The sequence below is a fragment of the Echeneis naucrates genome, chromosome 5, assembly GCF_900963305.1.
Source record: "Echeneis naucrates chromosome 5, fEcheNa1.1, whole genome shotgun sequence".
Lineage (NCBI taxonomy): Eukaryota > Metazoa > Chordata > Actinopteri > Carangiformes > Echeneidae > Echeneis > Echeneis naucrates.
The window spans coordinates 15,900,340-15,918,830 of NC_042515.1; the positions used below are offsets into that span (position 1 = coordinate 15,900,340).

The window sequence follows — 18,491 nt, forward strand, 5'->3', positions numbered from 1 at the left end:
ACAGTACAAAGCCAAATTACACAGCACAAAGTCACAGCCAAAAGGATTGAGGGCTAAATATTTTGCAATTTTACTGCTGATGTGGGATTTACCTTTCACTTTCACTTCACAGACTTCACTGACAAATGCACTTTCATATGATCCAATCCAACACAACCATTTCATTGGTGAAACACTATGATTAAAGTGAACTTCTCACCAATGGGGGGGATCCAAGCTGCTTAAAGCACAAAATCATAAAGAAATTACGTGGCTACTAGACAAGATGTAGGTCTGTAAAACTTATCCAAGAACTGGATACAAATATCAACCCTCCCTTAATGCATTACTATGTTAAGCTACTTCCCTATATGCACTGACAGAAATGTACAGTAGGACTACTATGGAGAAAAAAAAAAATCCTCAAAATTTTAATTCAAACCATGACTCATAGTAAAAAAGCAACGATACCCTCTAACCCAATATCTCCTGCTCAGTAGCAACACAGTGAAAGACAGAGAAGCTACAATCCAAGAGCAGCATTGATGTCAAAGGAGGACTCAAAAATTTCCCTATAGGTGTTGGAAATTAAGAAAAATGCAGAGAGGTTCACTTATCTCTTGCTTTTAAGTTAGAATCACTTTGGTCTAGTATTGTAAAACAAGAGTCACAATGATACTCCATGGTAAATTATGAGGTTGAATTTTTAGTGGTGCTGTCTCAGTGTGAATTGCATTTCCTAAAGAGGCATTCCTAATGTTCTGCTTACAAGGAGGACATTGACCTCAAACAACATTTCCTGGCTTATTTGTTGTGACTTTGTCACAAGGGTAGTTAAACACAGTTTTGATTACACAGGGACAACAGCTTTACAAGGATATGTACATATGAGACTGATAATCTTTTGCATGATCATTGACTAAACACATGGACCACTCCCAAACTGCAAAGAGAAATGGTTTACCCAAAGAAAAACATCACATGATCTGAAATGATGCTCAAGACCCGGTGGAAGACACAGTGCATGAACAAGGTGAGACAATCTGAGCGTGTTTTAAGAAGTCTTTGACTATTGATATCGGAATAATGTGTAGTTTAATAAATAAATCCATGAATAGTTCAGAAATGCACACCACGACCATGTCAGGGGGCTCGCTGCTCACTCCTCAGCAGCAACAATAATTATCCACCCAAACATTTTTTCTTTTTTCATTTTCTGTCTTTTGTCAATCTGAGAGAACATCCAATAAATACGCATCATATGAATCATTTAATATGTAAAAACACACTCTTTATTCAACTTGTGGTAATGTTTCATGGAGTGTGAAAAGGCCATCACGCAAAGCTGAGTCAAAAGGGGTCTTTCTGCAACTGACACTGACACACTTACGTTCCCAAGATATCCTTGAAGTCATACTTCTCCTTCACATCTGTGGTCTTCTTTTTCCTGGCATGGCAATCGTCATCCAGTGGCATCTTCTTTGTGTTACGGTCCAAAACAATACTAGTGAGGAAAAGAGGACAATAAGGAAATGCTCATTGATACCAATGCTTAAACAGCTTCCATCTCCCCACCTGAAGTGGAAGAAATCAATTCAATTTATGATGCACTACTGACATCAACTACCCATTCTGTTAACAATTTTAACAATATGCAATACATGATGGCTGCTGGGAAAGAACATAACCTACATTGTAAGATAAGGCAGGTTTATTTGTATAGTATCTTTCAAACATAGAGGGTGATTCAAAGTACTTTACATTTACCATGAGTCATGACTGTCAGTGGTAGGTTCAGGCTGCTGTGTGGTTGTGGTTGTGTTGAGGCTGTCGTCATTTTTGGGCCAGACTGCAGTGGATTTGCAATAGCAATGGGGTGGAAACTTACTTACCACCACTGACAGACTCAGAGTTGCATTGTCGTGTTGCATAGACAGCTTCATGTCTCTAAACTGGTGAAAACCATTTTTTTCATTCAAGTGCCATTTTCACAAAAACACTTTTTGTGACACAGTCAGCATTTCATCTATCCAATCCATCATTGTTGTCCCTCTGGAGAATGAACAGGGGAGACAGTATAGTTGATCTAATTGTGGTTAATTATTTTTCTTTATTTCGGCTTGTTATGCAAAGTGTACAACTTTCATAAGCTAAATGTCCAACAGCTAAAATTCAAGGGCAATTTCTGCTCTGTTAATGATTAAACTAGTTTTACTCTGCATAAGTTGAAGTGTACAATGCTAAGTGGCAGATCTACCTGGTTGTGAAATGGAACTCAGAGAGACAAAACAGCAGGCTTAAACTTTGAGTTTCTGTTGACAGACGCGGTTGCAAGGATCCAGTAAACAGTGAAAGTTAGTGAAATGTTATCTCTAATGCATTTGCAAGTTTAGCTTGCATTATGTAAAAGTTTAAGACAGTTTTACAAATTAATTTGGTAATCAAATAGGTCATCCATACAATATAAACACAACTCTACCTTTGGAGGCTGAAAAATAACACAATATTAATTCTTTGGTTGCTTCTCTGTCTCACTAGTTTGAGATTTTTTAGGAGTTAACATTAAAATGTTTCTCCTCACCCTGTTCTCAGGGGGTGAGAGTGATCAAAAAGAATCTGCTGTCACAGCTATCGCCCAGATAATGCCTATAACTCAAGACCTCACAGACTAAAATAGCTTTGTTCATATCAGCATGCTCCACTCCTCCTCTGTTCCTGCTGCCTGCCTGGCAACTTCACAGGCTGTCTATATGAGATGATGTAACATACTGTTATGGGCTGCTCACGTGCCATCTTGTTAGATGCAATATAATGAAACAGTTAAGTAAAAATACCAGTTTGTTCCCTATTTTCCATATGAATGGCAGGAAGTGACAGACAGGTTGGGTTCACATTACAGTTCAGTAGTCTCAGAATAAATGTTAGCAGGATGTGGCCACATCTGGTAAAAGTGGGATGCACAAATGCAAACAGATTGTTCTGCACATGTGCCCCCCCACCTTCCACACACACACACGCACACAGTTGCTGCTTTCACTAATGTCAAAAGTCAGCTTCACTTGTGTTGCCGTGGAAACCCAAAGGCGCTGCTATGGCATCTGAAAGTCTACATTACTTTACTGTCTAATGGCAGGTGGCAGCTAAGGTGGAAATCATTCTGATCGCTTCAAAGCCCAGTTGCATTGTGTTGTATTCTTAGCTTCTGAAAACTACAAAAAAAGAATTTGAAGTGTGCATCACACTCACACACTCACATACTGAAATATATGACATAACTTGATCAGTTACATGGATAGAAAGGAGTACATTTGTTACCCTTCCAGATGACCATAGAGGAGGCGAAAGTCATAACAATTCACACTGAGTGCATTTTCTTAAGCTTAAGTACTTAGATCATATTCTATTCTTGATTGATGGTACCACTTTGCATACATCTGATAGAAACTTACTGAATAACGTAATCAGAAACACTATGAACAAAGCAGATGGTCAACATTTAAATGCATATCTAAGTCCTTTAGCAGTGCACCATTTCCTGCTGCCTTTTGAATGCCTTTTAGCGTAAAAGGAAGTATTACTTGATTAGACATGAAAAAAGTATGCAAAATAATGTGCTTAAGGGAAGCAGCAGGAGGAAGTCCAGTTAAATGTCTGTAAAAGCTTTCCTGTGGTCTCATGAGATCTGATAACTACTGCAGGGGACAAACAAACAATACATGGTTGACTGTAACTCTATTCCCAGGTACATCTTCAACTTGATACCAGAGTCTTTCTGTGAAATTGAGCCTCCATTACCAGGCGTGATTTTTCCTATAATGCTTTCATTGAAAAAATATCTTGTTTCTGTTTAAAGAACAAAGTGATTATTTTAGTGCTCTAGCACCTTTAGCTTTTCAAATATCTAGTTGTGAGCTCATTACAGACTTATTTTGGAATTGATTAATCACAACGCAAAGAAGCCATTCTAGGAGTAGCATGTGATGAAGATATTATAGTATTTTATAATAAATATTAATTGAAACAATTAAACACATTTTTTAACAAAATAAGTCAAACCTTTTAAAAGTAGTTGCAGCATCAGGCTTATGGCCGCTACCTGTCCGACTAGTATTATTTTCACAGGACACTACAGTTGTATTTTAAGAGTAGTCAGCTTTACACATAAAATACCTGCAATAGCACAAGACAATTTTGGGGGATAACAAAGCTGTAGGAAACACCTCTGACAAGCTGCCTGCTTGTAGCATCTCACCTTGCTCATATGGTGATTCATGGAGATTCATGTAAATTCATGCGCTGAGTATGGGTGACACTGAACATCAAAGTAATCTAAAATCCATGACCATATCAACCCTCACTTGTGGTGCGCAACTTTTAGATCTACTGGTAGATACAATATAAGCAGGAAATACCAACATGCACATAAATCTTGTTCACAACTGCTTGATGTCAATGGCAAAAATATATGGCTGTGGTTTACATAAGGGAACTTCAAATCACAATTGAAACAACATATTTCAAGCCACTGTCGCTATAGGGACATTGCCAGTGTTGAGCAAGGAGGTCTGTTATTCAAACAGCTAAATGCTACAAACAGCAGTATAAGGTTCAAGTTTAAGACACGCAGAGACAGACAGGGGCAGGTTTTAAAACTGGGAAAGTAGGGGAGAGATGCATGCGGGTATCGAAAGAGGATAGAGGAAAAAAACAAAAACCCTTCATGTCGACAGATGACATGACTTTTGGCCAGTGGATGAACTGCTTAAAATTCAGGAAGCAACACGATTAAAAAGGTTTGAGATTGGGGAGATGCACAAAACCATAACCACATTCCCTCAGTGGTATGTGACATGCAACATTCAGCCTTATTTAAGGTAACTGTACTCACTGGTTCCCCATTCCTGTGATGTGCAGTGGACAGAAGAAACATACACATATACACACCGCCACAATTAAATCGGACAAAATGGCACATGGGCTTGGTTTTTTGAGCTTGAAATGTACTGGAATGATGTTAAAACTTCTGGCAATGCTTGCACCTGCTCACAGAGGTTCACACCCAACCAACTCTGACTACTGTCAAAAAAAAAAAAAAAAGATTTAAAAAAATCTAAATATTTAACTAAAATGTTATCAAACGGAGATCTTGACCAAATCCACTTGCTGTCTCGTTGATCTTAAAGTGCTGTCTAACACACTTACAAGTTGTTTCTATTTTGTCTTTAAACACTAACACATGTTGAACTTGGTTTGACCCTTAGTTCCAACTTTCTGAGTCACCTCAGTGGTTCTAACATTTCTTGTGAGTTCCAGAAAAATTGTACAGATATGTCTGTAGAAAAAATGAAAAAAATAAACAAAACTCCATCTACAAAAGAAAACAAACAACAATTACAGAGAATTACACAAATTACACAGAGAACAGAGGCATACTGAGACGAGCTGTCATCTTGTTACATGGACATGAGGTCTTATGGGAATCAAACACACAATCCAACTAATCTCCACGATCGCTCCCTGAACAGATGTCAACTGCTTGCCATGATGGTGTGCATTGAAAATTGCGAGGCCCCTCCTGCCGGTCAGGCTCCTGTAGCCTCTGGTTGACTGGAAACACAGACCAGACCAGACCAGACCAGTGGGACTGGTCAGCTGCTCTCGGTGAGGCACAACTCACAACAAATCTGTCAAAGTGAGCTTATTAATTGATAAGACTTCCACGGATGGGGACAAATGTGTTACAGGAAGAAACTGAGAAATGTGAAAGGGAAACAGAACAGAAATGGGGAAACTAAAATGAGAAGTTGGCCGTCTTGATTACTCCAAAAGAAACTTCACGCCATCTGCTTTAAAGAAAAATAAAATCCCCATTAGCTCTCTCTAACCCGAGTTGTGTGTTGCTGGGCATAGGAGGCAGGCCAGTGTGGTTGTGCTGCTCGACACAACCTCAGTCACACAGTGGACCTTAAATGTGAATGAAAGCTCCTCTACAAACTTCGGCAGCACCTCCTTTGGAGCCGCAGAGTTTAAAAGTCCTTCTGGCTGACGTTAAACATGCACCCAAACATAAAGCGTCTGTTAAGGCTGGCTAAGGTTACTGATCTGATAAACGCTGTTTGGAAAAGCAGCTGACGGACGTCTTGGCGCGAAGACGCTTCTCCTGCACCTATCCGATCTGGAGGAGAGGAAAATGTAAACTTTATGTAATGACGGCGGAGCAGCAGCCGGCCTCACCTGAAACTAAGCAGGCAGGGAGTCCGTCAGCCGGGTGTCCGGGTGTCCGGGTTCTCGGTCGGTGTGTCTCTGCGGCTCCGGGCGGACTCACACCGACTCGCTGCTCGGCTGCCTAACCAGCAGCACCCCCTCTCTCCTGACGTCACTGCGGAGGACCAATCACCGCCTGAGCTGCGGCAGCCAGGTAAACAATCTGCGAAGCCATTGGTCACCGCCGGCCGGTCGTGACGCCTCAGGCTGTTGTTACGGTGACAGCGCCGTCTCAGTCAATGTCATCCGACTTAAAACTGTGGGAATACTTCTTAATAACATCAACCCGACTAATGAACTTTCATCGGCCTGCAGGCAGTTATAGCTCAACCTCCAGCCTCCTCATAACACAAAAACATGTGCTCATTAAGGTATTTTTCAATGAAGGGCTACTGATTTCGTGTTACAGTGTTTTCATCCTGTCTCATGCTTGATGTCTCTTTTAAATTTTACTTTTTAAAGTTTACTCAATTGTTTGATTATTATTTCATTTTTCATTTCATGTCTAAACTCGAACGTTTGTTGGATCTGTATGACTTTTAATATCTGAAGAGCTTGTTTTTGGAAAACATTTGGTTTTCCAACCAACAAAAACAAGATTAAAATCTGATCAACCCACTCCTTTATATTTACCCACAGTGCCAGCTGCGCACCTTCAGTAATTGGTTTTAATGTGTTTTAATCTAGCGCTCCATCTAGTGGGCCACATGACTTCATGCCAAGGCTCAATGATTGAAATCCTCTCCGTGCTAAAGTCATGTCTTGCATATGATCACACGTTGAAATGTGAAATGATGTACTTTTTGTATTAATTTAACATGATACAAAGGAGTAAGAGCACAGTTTATTTTTTTAAGTGATGTTCATTTATTTTTTTTAATATATAGCAGTCCCAGAGGTAGATGGAAGCAGATGGAAGTGTCCATAGTCTTAAGGAACTGCGGCCCCCTGAGCCTTCGGTCAGCCTTTGGTCAGTGTGTCAGACCTGTGTTATGAAAGTCCAAATACCTTTGGTGTATTACGATTATATTTAATGTAAAAGAGTGTGACTGTTTTCACGGCAGTACATACAGGTGGGAAGTTCAGGATGCGGCAACTCAAATTAATAATTCTCTTTCACATTATTTTCCAAAGTATTTTCAAAGAGTCACACACGTATTCACACTTATACTCGATATGTTGTGGCTGACTGCGACTGCTGAATGCAGGTCCTTACCGCGGCCGCCGGGAGCGCTGCGGTCCAGGACACGTCTTCTTCTTCTTCTTCTTCTTCTTCTTCTTCTTCTTCTTCTTCTTCTTCTTCTTCTTCTTCTTCTTCTTCTCCAGTTGCCTAGTGACGAAAAACTATTGACGGCTCCTGATTTCCTGCGTCTTCAAAATCTCATCGCTGCCACTCGGCTAGCGCCAACTTTTCCAAACACATTTTACATGTTTATCTCGTCTTCACTTTCCGAGTATGAGACGAAATCACGCCGTTGTTCTCACCGGGGATGTTGAGTGACGTTTTGAGCGTTTTTGTGTCGCTTTAATGAAGACCTTTGAAGGATGATGAATAATTATATCTTCATCAGGGTCGTTGGGAAAGGGAGCTATGGGGAGGTGAACCTGGTGAAACATAAATGTGACCGAAAACAGGTGAGAACCGATAAGCTCATCACAAGTTGACAACTTTGAAAATACGCGACGTTTAGCATCACTCACAAATATTTGTGTAGTCGTACATGTTACAGCGACCGGGCTGCAATAAGCTAGCGCAAAGTTAGCCAAAGTCGGCTAAAACCTACAGGTTTGGTTATACTCATGTCCATACTTGAGACATTTAAAGATAATATCATGCTAAACATAGCAAAGTCAAGGTTGATAAAGGTTAGGCATGTTTCTTATTATAGAATACTAACACTTGTATACTCAAAATCCTTTATAGTTTGAGGAAGAATTTCAATTACTATTATTAAATCAATTAACTGTAGTCTACTAAGATTGGTAGAAAAATTAAGCCATAAAACAACAAAAAGATAAGTGCTTATTTTGGAGTGTGAACCACTAACAATGGTCAGTTGAAATATGAGATAATGTGATATGCGATTGAATGGTTTCCATAATGTCCAATGTTCAGGGAGTGAGAAAAGGTTTTGCCCATTTTTCAGTATGTCATAAAGAAGCTGAATTTAACCACCTCATCGAAGCGGGAGCGGCGTGCTGCAGAGCAGGAGGCACAGCTTCTCTCCCAGCTGCGACATCCCAACATTGTGACATACAGGGAGTCCTGGGAAGGAGAGGACCGCCAGCTCTACATTGTGATGGGTTTCTGTGAAGGTGGTGATCTCTACCACAGACTTAAACAGCAGAAGGGGGAACTCTTACCTGAGAAGCAGGTGGTAGAGTGGTTTGTCCAGATAGCCATGGCACTCCAGGTACATTAACTTGCAAAGTTGAAAGTTAGATCTGACATTCATTTTTTTCTTTCTGTACCCTCAGTGGGTGAAAGTAATTTTTCTTTTCAGTACCTTCATGAGCGGAACATTCTTCACCGAGACCTTAAGACACAAAACATCTTCCTGACTAAAACCAATATCATCAAAGTTGGGGACCTTGGCATTGCACGAGTGTTGGAGAACCAGAATGATATGGCTAGCACACTCATAGGAACCCCTTACTACATGAGTCCTGAGCTCTTCTCCAACAAACCTTATAACCACAAGGTATTTGAGTTATCTTCATTTAAATCTGTGACATTTACTTCATGTCTAGAACTGCTTTACGTTGGATATATATTTTCTCCAGTCAGATGTATGGGCCCTGGGATGCTGTGTGTACGAAATGTCCACACTTAAACATGCATTCAACGCCAAGGACATGAACTCACTGGTCTATCGCATTGTAGAAGGAAAGGTGGGGCATTTAAAAATGTTTTTTTGTTGTTGTTTTTTTTTCCCTCAAAATTTTAATCTAATATGCGATTCAGGTCTGGTTTGAGCAACAGTTCGTTACACTGTTGTGTACAATTTTCAACAAATAATGGTCTTTTTAAAAAATATATATAGGTTTAGTTTAGTGTATATAATATAGTTTTCTGAATGTGGGGTTTGTAGATAATTTTGTGATAGCTATGTTTCAACGATGTTCAATAAACCCTTCAAGGTACAAGCATATACTCCTTCCTGCTCCAGGTGATTAATGTGGATTTTAAAATTTGTTGTGGTGTTTTTTTAATTTTCACTATATTATTATCTAAATATTTCAGGAAAGTAGACTGCCAATAAATACTACCTCTGTTTTTTTTTTTTTTTTCATCAGCTGCCCCAGATGCCAAGTAGATATGATCCCCAGCTGGGTGATTTGATCAAGAGTATGCTTTGTAAGAGACCCGAAGTCAGACCTGATGTCAAACTTATCCTTCGGCAGCCTTACATCAAACGACAAATTGCCATGTTTCTTGAGGCCACAAAAGAGTAGGTGTAACTGACAACAAAAATCTTATATTCATTATTAACTTCTTTTAAGCTAATAATTTTATCTGTTGTGTTCCACCATCTTGTTTAACTCCTTTCTTTTTTGGTGCTTCATCCATTGAAAAACAGATTTGAGTGGCTAGCTTAGATGCTTGTGTTTGTTTTGTTTTTTTGTACCAGAAAAACTGCCAAGTCAAGAAGGAAAGCCAATGGTGACAGTGGTGACTCTAGAACCAACACTGCATCATCTGTGATGTCAGCTCAACCAAAACCAGAGAGGCATCCTCCAAGTCCTCAGCCTCCCAAGCCTGAACCTCTTGCCAGAATCAAACGGGTGAGTGACTGTTGAATAGTATTGCTGATAGTATACTAGATAGTTACTAGTAGTTCCCTAGTAAAGTGGAAAGTATTTCTTTACCATTTTAATGATGTCTGCAGTAATGCATTAACCAAAGTTAAACCATGTCATTTCCAAATAACAAAGCATAGTGAATAGGGGTGTGCCAAAAATTTGATTCATATAAGAATCGCGTTTCTCATTTGCTACGATTCAAAATTGATAAAAAAATAAATAAATAAAACAAATCAGCAGGCTGTGTGCGTCCATTTTGTATGCCGGATGCCTTGACTTCACCACGGAGCCGGTTCTGGAACATACGCATCTGCATTAAGCACCAAAACAAGGAGGAAACTACAATAATGGAGGAAAGAGAGATTCAACCGGCTCCGTCCTCGTTGAAGGCAAAGATTTGGACTCATTTTGGTTTTTACCTAGAGACCTATAAAATCAGTTTTATTTTTTCCCAAATTCCATTAAAATATTTCGCATTTTTTCCCCCCAGTTTTTAATTTTTGAGAATTCTGTTTTTAGCATTTTAGGCAAATTTAACCCCAAGACGGTGTTTTAAGTAATGAAATATAGACAATTTCTTCTTTAATGCTTCCAGACATTTAAACAAAAACATGACAATGAAACAATGAAACATACAGTACAGGCCAAAAGTTTGGACACACCTTCTCATTCAAATGAATAGGAAAGTGTGTCCAAACTTTTGGCCTGTACTGTACGCCCCATAACTTTTGGTGATAGTCAACCTCTTTGTATTGAGCTCAGTGGGTGACTCTCGTTTGACTTAGCACTTAGCACTCAGATGGCCACTTCACTGGTGAGGGGTGTGCATTATTAGTGACCCCCTCTGAAAATTTCCTGACAGATACGTTTCTTTTTATTCCGAGGGAAAAAAAAGAAAGACCGGGGTCTGGTGTCTGTGGAGGGGTCCAGTCTTTCATTTGTCTAGTCTGGTCTGGTCTAGTCTACACTCTGCAGGGGTTCCCGTCTCTGGTGTAGTCTGGTCTGGTCCGGTCTCTGGAGTGGGGGTCCGGTGCTGCTCAGGTCACCACATGTACATCAAATCACCAATTAACCTAGACATGTTAAGGTTCCCCTACCAGGAAGTGAACCGTGCCCACTATGCTCAAGTCACCACATTTTCCTGACAGATACATTCCTTTTTTTTTCTGGACAAAAAAAAAAAAAACAAAAACTTTTATGTCAAATGTTGGCCAGTTCTGTTAGTCCGTGTTCATAATGAATTCCGTTTCTAATGTCTAATTCTGTGATTCTCTGATCGGTGATTTTATAGGGCACTATTTACAGTGTGCAAGGTTCGCAAAATGAGCAACCCATGTTTAACTGCATTATTTATTTATTTATTTTTACGAAGAGACACTTATATTTTTGTTACTTAAGCAATATGTGATATTGCCTGTATTCCATCTAAGCATGGTAAATGTTTAAAACTTAATGAATGTGAAAAAGACACTTTAATTTCTCCATCTGTCATTCTGTCTTGCAAAGCAGACTGGAGTAGATCATGAGGATCCTTTGCACACCTATAGATTGAAGCAGAAATCATTATCAAATCATTTTGAATTGTAAATTGATTTCGAATCGAATCAAATTGTGAGATAGTCAAAAATTCCCAGATGGTTTTTGTTGTTGGTGTTGTTTTTTTTTTTTTGTTTTTTTTTTTGTTTTTTTTATTAACTGGAATGTCTTTTTGATTTCTCAACATTATTCTTACTTGGCAACAGGGCAACAGTTAGAAGATGGTAAATAGTGTTTCTTTGATTTGAAAAATTATCCCTGGTGTAATTTTTCCTTCATTTTAAAGCAGCAAACACGTTTGGTTGGATTTTGAACACTTTTGCGCAGAATCAATAGCAAAGATAGCATACATGACAGTGAACGCAGGTTTTCTAAACTATCCAGTTAAGGCAATTTCCATTAATATGTCTTTATCAATATACATGGGTAGATTTCACCCAGTGATCAAAGTAGTAGGATGGCTTAAGGATTGCTTTTGTATACAGTTGTCTAACCAGTTGTCCTCTGTCCTCATGTCACACAGGGATTTGTGTTTATTTTTATGGGTTGTGTTTTTCCCCTTCATCCTCAGAAAGAAGAGAAATCACAACAGCACGAAGTTTTGAATGATATCACCGACAGCAGTCCAGTCCAAACACCTCCATCACCCAAACTGTCCTCCCCTGATGCTCTCAAATGCAGCCTTCCTTCCCTGGCAACTGCCAGCAACATAAATATTGATATCCAACTGCAGGACAATGAGGACTCATTTAAGAGAAAGTCGAGGCCTCAGTCAGATGTATTTGATGTGCTCATTACCTGTACAGGTAATGAGCATGTGACTCACAGTGTGCACAAGGACAGCAAGGGAAAAGGAAAACTAGATCGCTCCTTGTCTCCCTCCCCTGTTAAGGTCTCTCACAAGTCTGTATCAGGTGTTGGTAGTAGGAGAGGAGATGAGAAATGGGCACCCAATGGATTGTTAGACATTCAGTCACAGCCCACAGCAAGCCCAGGGGATACATTTTCTGTCTCTGGGGTGAGGCAGACCTCAGGTGTGGATGACAAGAATGATACCATGGAGTTACTTCAAGAGGCTAACATACAGAATCCAATGCCAGAAATGGAGAAAGTGGCAGCTTTTTCTGCCCCCAAGAGGAGATCTGCACACAAATCTAACATAGAAAATGTTGGCATTGTTGTGGATGCAAATCTGGACAGTAGAAATGATACTATTACTCTTCTCAAGGGAGCACCAGTACAGCATCTACATAGCTCAGACCTTCAAGTAAGTAGTAAAACAAATGTGCGACCAAATTGTTCTTTACTTATGTGCTATTAAGTATTCTTGTCTGTTTTTGTGTGTATTACTTTATATCTTTGTAGGCCAACTTTGAATTGACAGAAAAGTTGTTAGAGCCTTTTCTTCCAATGCATGTAAGAATCCAACACACAGCCCTATTAACATAGGGCCGGTAACACCCAATGGAACAAAGTTTGTTTTATGAGATGCAATGCCATGCTGAAAAATTTAATTTAGTTGTGTTTGTGCAGAAACCCGATGAAGAGGAAACTTACTGGCCAGTGGTCAGTGAGCCGGATTTGACCACTCCATCCCAAACTATCCCACAATTTTCATCAGAGCCTTTTCTATCGCAACAGAACAGAGCAAGGGAAATAAAACGGCAACATGGGAGTCAGGATAAGGTAAAGATTGATACAGAAGTTACACATTAGGTTACTGAAATTCAGGAATCTACAGGGTTAAAGCACTTTAGTCTCAAAATTATATTATCGTTATTATAATGGTAATTTAACAAGATGATTAAAGAAGAAAAAATTTCCTTATTTTCTTTTCCTTTATCTTCTCTTATGTGTATGGAATTTTCACTTTTTTATCTTTTAGTCCAAGGTGGCGCCCTCTAGACCTTTACCACCTCCTCCTACTGAGAGCAGAGCCATGGAGAACAGCAAGAGGAGTGGGAGGAGTACAGAGAGCAAGAAAGCTGGCCTCCCTGCAACTTCCATTTCAGCTAGCTACTGTAAGGAGGGATTGCTACCACCAGCACAGGTCAGACTTTGTGCTCCTCCACTCATACCGCAACAACATGGCTCAACATTTCGGAATAGCCTTATTCTTCATGATACTGTTTCTGTAGACTGTTTTATCCAAAGCCATCCAGCAGATTGGATAGCAATTTTGTCAGTCAAGCTTAGTCCAGTATAAGAACTTCACATATAAATGTTGATGCATATGCACACACAGGCCTACACTCAGCACCAATCACCAATATGTGCACTTTATTTATTATTATCACAGAGCTCAGTATCTATTAAATAGAATACAATAAAAAAAACTGTACATGTTTTTCAGCTTTTGGTAAATGATTTGGTTAAGTAACATCACCTTGCTGATTCGCAATTTATCAAGTGGATAAATTTTATTTTCAGGATCGTCCTCTGTCTGCCAGAGAAAGAAGGAGATTAAGACAATCCCAAGAGAGTGCCAGTCAACCAGGTACATACTGTCTACTCCAGAAATGTAAAGTAAGATCTTTAAGAAATTTTTATACAAACACAATTCTTTGGAGGTTTGAATAAGGCAAAAAAAAAAAATAATTTAAGAAAAGTGCTTCCTTTACATATAAACTCAAGCATGCACATGTGCACATTTTAGAAAAAAAAAAGCAAAACTCAGTAGAGCAGGAATAGTTAAGTTTCATATTTTTTCCTTGACAAATTTTATTCTTTTGATAGGTGTTGGCGCTGTAAGGAGGACATCTTATGATGTCACGTCCACCAAAGCTGAGCACTACAATGTCCCAATTACCAGATCTGTTTCAGACTCTCTCACTGGGGTCAACATTAAGGTACTCATAGCACTTTTTAATTGTCTACCAATATATGAGGTTAATGTTAACTTTACAGTGACTTTTGTCACAACACTAGGATATGCTTCATTATAGCAGGATAAGTTGCTGGGGCAAAAGTCTGATGATGATGAATACAGCTCATCCACGAGTTCCACTGAGCGTTCAGAGGGAGACTGCAGGGAAAGGTGAGAAAATGATACCAAGTGTAACTTACCTCAATTCAGTTATAATCACCTTGGTGTGTAATCCATTATTTATGGATCATTTGCAGGAAGGCTGAATGCAGTGACATGCACGATTTAGTTGACATGATGACCCAAACTCTGAGAATGGACACCGGAGATGGTGTCAGTGAGCTGGACAAAAGCAGATGTGGCTCTACTACACTGCCAGAATTCAAACTGAACAGAAAGTACAGGGACACCTTGATGCTACATGGGAAGGCTCGAGAACAAGCAGAAAACTTGTCACTTGGTGAAATACCAATAGGTACGATTCTATGCTTAAACATTTTCGTCATCAATCAGTCATTCTTGACCTTCCTTGTGTTTAACAAGTCTGTGTCTCCTAAGTGTCCACATCTGGTCCAGCCAAGATAAGGAGAGCAATAGAACATCTAAGAACAGATGTGGTAAAAGGCCTGGGCATCAAGCTACTAGACAGAGTGCTGGAAATTATGGATGAAGATGATGACGTCAAGCGAGAGGTACAGTTTTAACACATCATCCCAAATCAACTATACAATACTTAAGCTAAGACAGACATTGTTAGTTTGTTTGAAAACAATTCAGTTGGTGCCAAATGCATGAGTTACATCTCCATTACTAATAATTCTCTAATGTACAAGTATAGATACAAGTATTCACAAATAGACAAGAACTACTGAGACAATAGGTTTATTAATCCAGACTGTCCTCTCAATTCAAAACGATAAAGTTTATCTTGTTATTCATTTATAATCACTTATTTACCCACACACAGTAATCAATGTCTGCAAAGCTCAAAACTCAGTTTGCCAAAGTTTCACTCAGTTAATACGAATGCCCTTTGATTCCTCAGTAATGCTAGTTGGTATCCTTTTCTTTCTACAGCTTTCCCTTCGTAAGCAAATGGGGGATGAGAAGTACCAAGCTTACGCTGTGATGGTGAGGCAGCTGAAATTCTTTGAGGATATTGCATTAAAGGTTTAGACAAGCACTGTGTATAAGGGATCATACGCACTTAAAAGTACCTGTGGGAAAAACCTTTGACAGTTCTTGGAAAACAGGACACCTGGAAGCTTTTGCTCGACTCAAAATGGCGTAAGTCTTCACCAATGTAATGAATGTCCTGCCAAAAGACCACCTTGGTTGGGAGGCATTGCCACCTTCCTCCTTCTGCTTGGAACTTGTCTCTCATTTGATGGTAGTTATTGTCATGCAATTACTACCATACAGCTACATGTCATTTCATACGCCTGTGCAAGAGATTGTATGAAATGACATTTAAAAGTATATGTAAATATTTTTCACCTTATTCCCCTACAAACAGAAAATTCTAAACAAATCCCGTTTTTCCCCCCTTCTTCAGGAAACCTATGCAAAGACTTCAGTCATGTTAAAGCACCATGTCTTTGCACCTGCTATAGTAGATATTCATGTATTTACTTAGAATGTTAACAAGAGCGCAAGTAGTTGTTTCACCTAAGCTGGATCTTTGAAGACATGAGCTCTCACTCCTGCTATTCTATTGTATTTTCTTATTCACAAAATAATGTACTGTAGATAAATTGTAGATATTAACATTTGAATTACTTCTAATAAATTCAAAATGTCTTTTGTATACAAATACTTCCCTTATGTTGATTTAAAAAAGTGCTGTATAAGAAATTCATTTTGTGCATATTAATACATTTCTTTTAAATAATGTCTATTAATGATAAGGTCCTCAAGGAAAAAACAAAAATGCAATTCAAATAAAAATTGTCCCATTTATAAAACAGAGTCACTATTAGATGTTTATTTGGGTGCAGGATTATTTCATTACTGCTTTGATAAACACTACCAAAATGTCCCCCCTAAATACTTCAGATGTGACCTGTGAGGAAAAAAATCATTTCTAATATAAAAAGGTGTATTAACAGACAGCCAGGCAGGGATAGGTCTGAGTTATTTGTGCTTCTTCTTTTTGAGGCTTTCCTGAGGCTTTTGGCTGGACTCCCCACCGACCTCTGGTACAACAGGCTGCCAGGACAGAGGATTCTTTCTGTACATCGGCCATGGTGGCAAGGTCAACTAAAATCAGTGACAGAAACAGAAAAAAAAAAATTGTAACATGGCCTGTCTCTCCCCGTTGTGTCCAATAACAAAAGCAATAACAAAGCAAAAACTTACCACACAGGACACAGCAAAGCCAGCCAAGACTATGTAGACGGTCCATCCAAACTGTTCAATGATCAGACCATACACGAAGCCAATCATCTGTAAAGAAGGTACAAACTATATCAGCAAACCAGATTACATATATATATATATATATATATATATATAAAAACAATATCATTTTAGTGGAAAATGGTGATTTGCTAGTGTGCATGTATCATGGTTGATTACCGCTGAGATGAGTATTATTCCTTGGAAAATCTGTTCAGCCAGTTTCTGGCCTTTATAATCCTGTAACACAATAAGATTAACACTGAGTACAACACCTATAACAAAGACAGTACAGCAGGAATATTCAACCGTGTTGCTCAGGGGGCCTAACGTTTCCTTTAGCTATTCTCATTACAGTTCTACTCTGTGTACTTTATTTTGCTTTGTAGGTGGGAGAGAGAAAAAAAACCCTAAACAAACAGTTTTAACATTGTTTTATTTTCCTATATTTGTATAATTTACACTTTTAGGATCACACTTAGCAGTATTTAATAATTATTAGACTGATGTTATGATATAACTTTAAAACAAATATATACACACAGGGCTTTTTGCAATAAATGTATTTATTTATTTATTTATTTTTACTTAGGGCACCCACATCACTAAATCTGCCCTTGGTCTCAGTGAGCTGACACTCAATATTTGAACAATCAGATTCAAACAACTTGCCTATAAAATCAGGTTGATGATGGTTCCTTAAATACTTCAGCAGAACCGACAGTGATAGCACTCTGACATTAAAAGTTTGTGTGTGTCACAAATATCAGCATTTAGGATGCTTTTTCCTTCAGACTAACTCGATTTATGTCCTGGGCCTGCAGCACCACACAATGCCTTAGCACACATTGGCGGTGCACAGCGGGCAGCTGCAGCTATTGAAACTTGTGCGAGGCAGATTTACTTAAGAAGTTACACTAATCTTAGCTGCAGTAACAAAACAGTCAGGATAACAAAAGTTACGATCGATAAGATCGACGCCATGGTCTCATCGCATTTTAGATAAATAGTGTATACTGAGTGAAAGCCCTCTGTTGTTTGACTTCTGGTGTTAAATTAAAATTAATCCAGCAGCTGTTAGTTGTAATCACAACATCCAGCAGCTATCAGTCGTCTGATTAGCATTAGCTTGATAGATAGCATGAATGAAGCACTGGTTTCAAAACAACGCAACTTCACAGCAGACGACATAATAAAGCCTTACCATGTGCGTGGGGATGGACTTGAATATAGACAGCATCTTTGCAATTCAATGAAAAAGATTAATCTGACAGATTTGGACCCAACGGGAACAAACCGACAGAAGCAGTTTGACTTCCGGTCCCCAAAAGATACGTCGTGCAGGGAAGGACCCATCCGGGTACTCACAACTGGAGTCATCTGCGCATGTTCACAGATCTGTAGATGATATGGATTGGGCCGAGGGCTGTGTTCGCTGGAGAAATGTGCTTTAGTGTTAGTGGAAAGCTGTGCCTGTCTCGTTTTATCACCTGTCTTTGTCTTGCCACTTAGAGTGATTTAGATTTTTTTCTTATAAATACGCTTGCTGTATTGTGTAACCAGTTATTACACTACGCTACCGAACAAATTAATGTAGCAAATTATTTTTATGTGCTGGAAACAGCAAAGTTATTTCCACTTTCAT

The 18,491-nt window shown here is 39.0% G+C and overlaps 3 protein-coding genes across 8 annotated transcripts in view; 1 reads left to right on the plus strand and 2 right to left on the minus strand.

Annotated features, from left to right (window-relative positions):
• The window catches only part of camk1b (calcium/calmodulin-dependent protein kinase Ib), a 29,192-nt gene extending 22,858 nt beyond the window's left edge, over positions 1-6,334 (minus strand). Inside the window, exons 1-2 of one of the 2 annotated variants that reach the window (XM_029503050.1) lie at positions 6,214-6,334; positions 1,370-1,483 (exon numbers count right to left, since the gene is read on the minus strand). In XM_029503050.1, coding sequence (XP_029358910.1) covers positions 1,370-1,455 — 86 coding nt within the window. In that variant the 5' untranslated portion in view covers positions 1,456-1,483; positions 6,214-6,334. Of the gene's footprint in view, positions 1-1,369; positions 1,484-4,867; positions 4,879-6,213 lie in introns of those variants that run through there. The other variant, XM_029503049.1, reaches the window with a different exon arrangement.
• nek4 (NIMA-related kinase 4) lies at positions 6,298-16,469 on the plus strand. 5 transcript variants are annotated; one of them, XM_029503045.1, is made up of 16 exons: positions 6,298-6,397; positions 8,391-8,657; positions 8,748-8,945; positions 9,028-9,135; positions 9,541-9,695; positions 9,876-10,029; positions 12,155-12,850; positions 12,949-12,999; positions 13,117-13,269; positions 13,469-13,633; positions 14,014-14,080; positions 14,320-14,432; positions 14,529-14,620; positions 14,707-14,924; positions 15,008-15,141; positions 15,527-16,468. In XM_029503045.1, exons 2-16 carry the CDS (start codon positions 8,544-8,546, stop codon positions 15,623-15,625), a joined length of 2,517 nt encoding a protein of 838 aa, XP_029358905.1. In that variant the 5' UTR covers positions 6,298-6,397; positions 8,391-8,543; the 3' UTR covers positions 15,626-16,468. The 5 variants fall into 5 exon arrangements, with proteins under 5 accessions (XP_029358905.1, XP_029358904.1, XP_029358901.1 ...); XM_029503041.1 differs by lacking the exon at positions 6,298-6,397 and adding an exon at positions 7,609-7,878 and having other exon boundaries at positions 14,532-14,620; positions 15,527-16,469; XM_029503040.1 differs by lacking the exon at positions 6,298-6,397 and adding an exon at positions 7,609-7,878.
• spcs1 (signal peptidase complex subunit 1) lies at positions 15,316-18,188 on the minus strand. Its single transcript, XM_029503053.1, has 4 exons — positions 18,051-18,188; positions 17,027-17,086; positions 16,808-16,894; positions 15,316-16,708 (listed from the first exon to the last, which is right to left on the minus strand). The coding sequence occupies exons 1-4, from the start codon at positions 18,084-18,086 to the stop codon at positions 16,583-16,585; spliced, it is 309 nt and encodes a 102-aa protein (XP_029358913.1). The 5' UTR covers positions 18,087-18,188; the 3' UTR covers positions 15,316-16,582.
• Between the last annotated feature and the right edge of the window lie 303 nt (positions 18,189-18,491).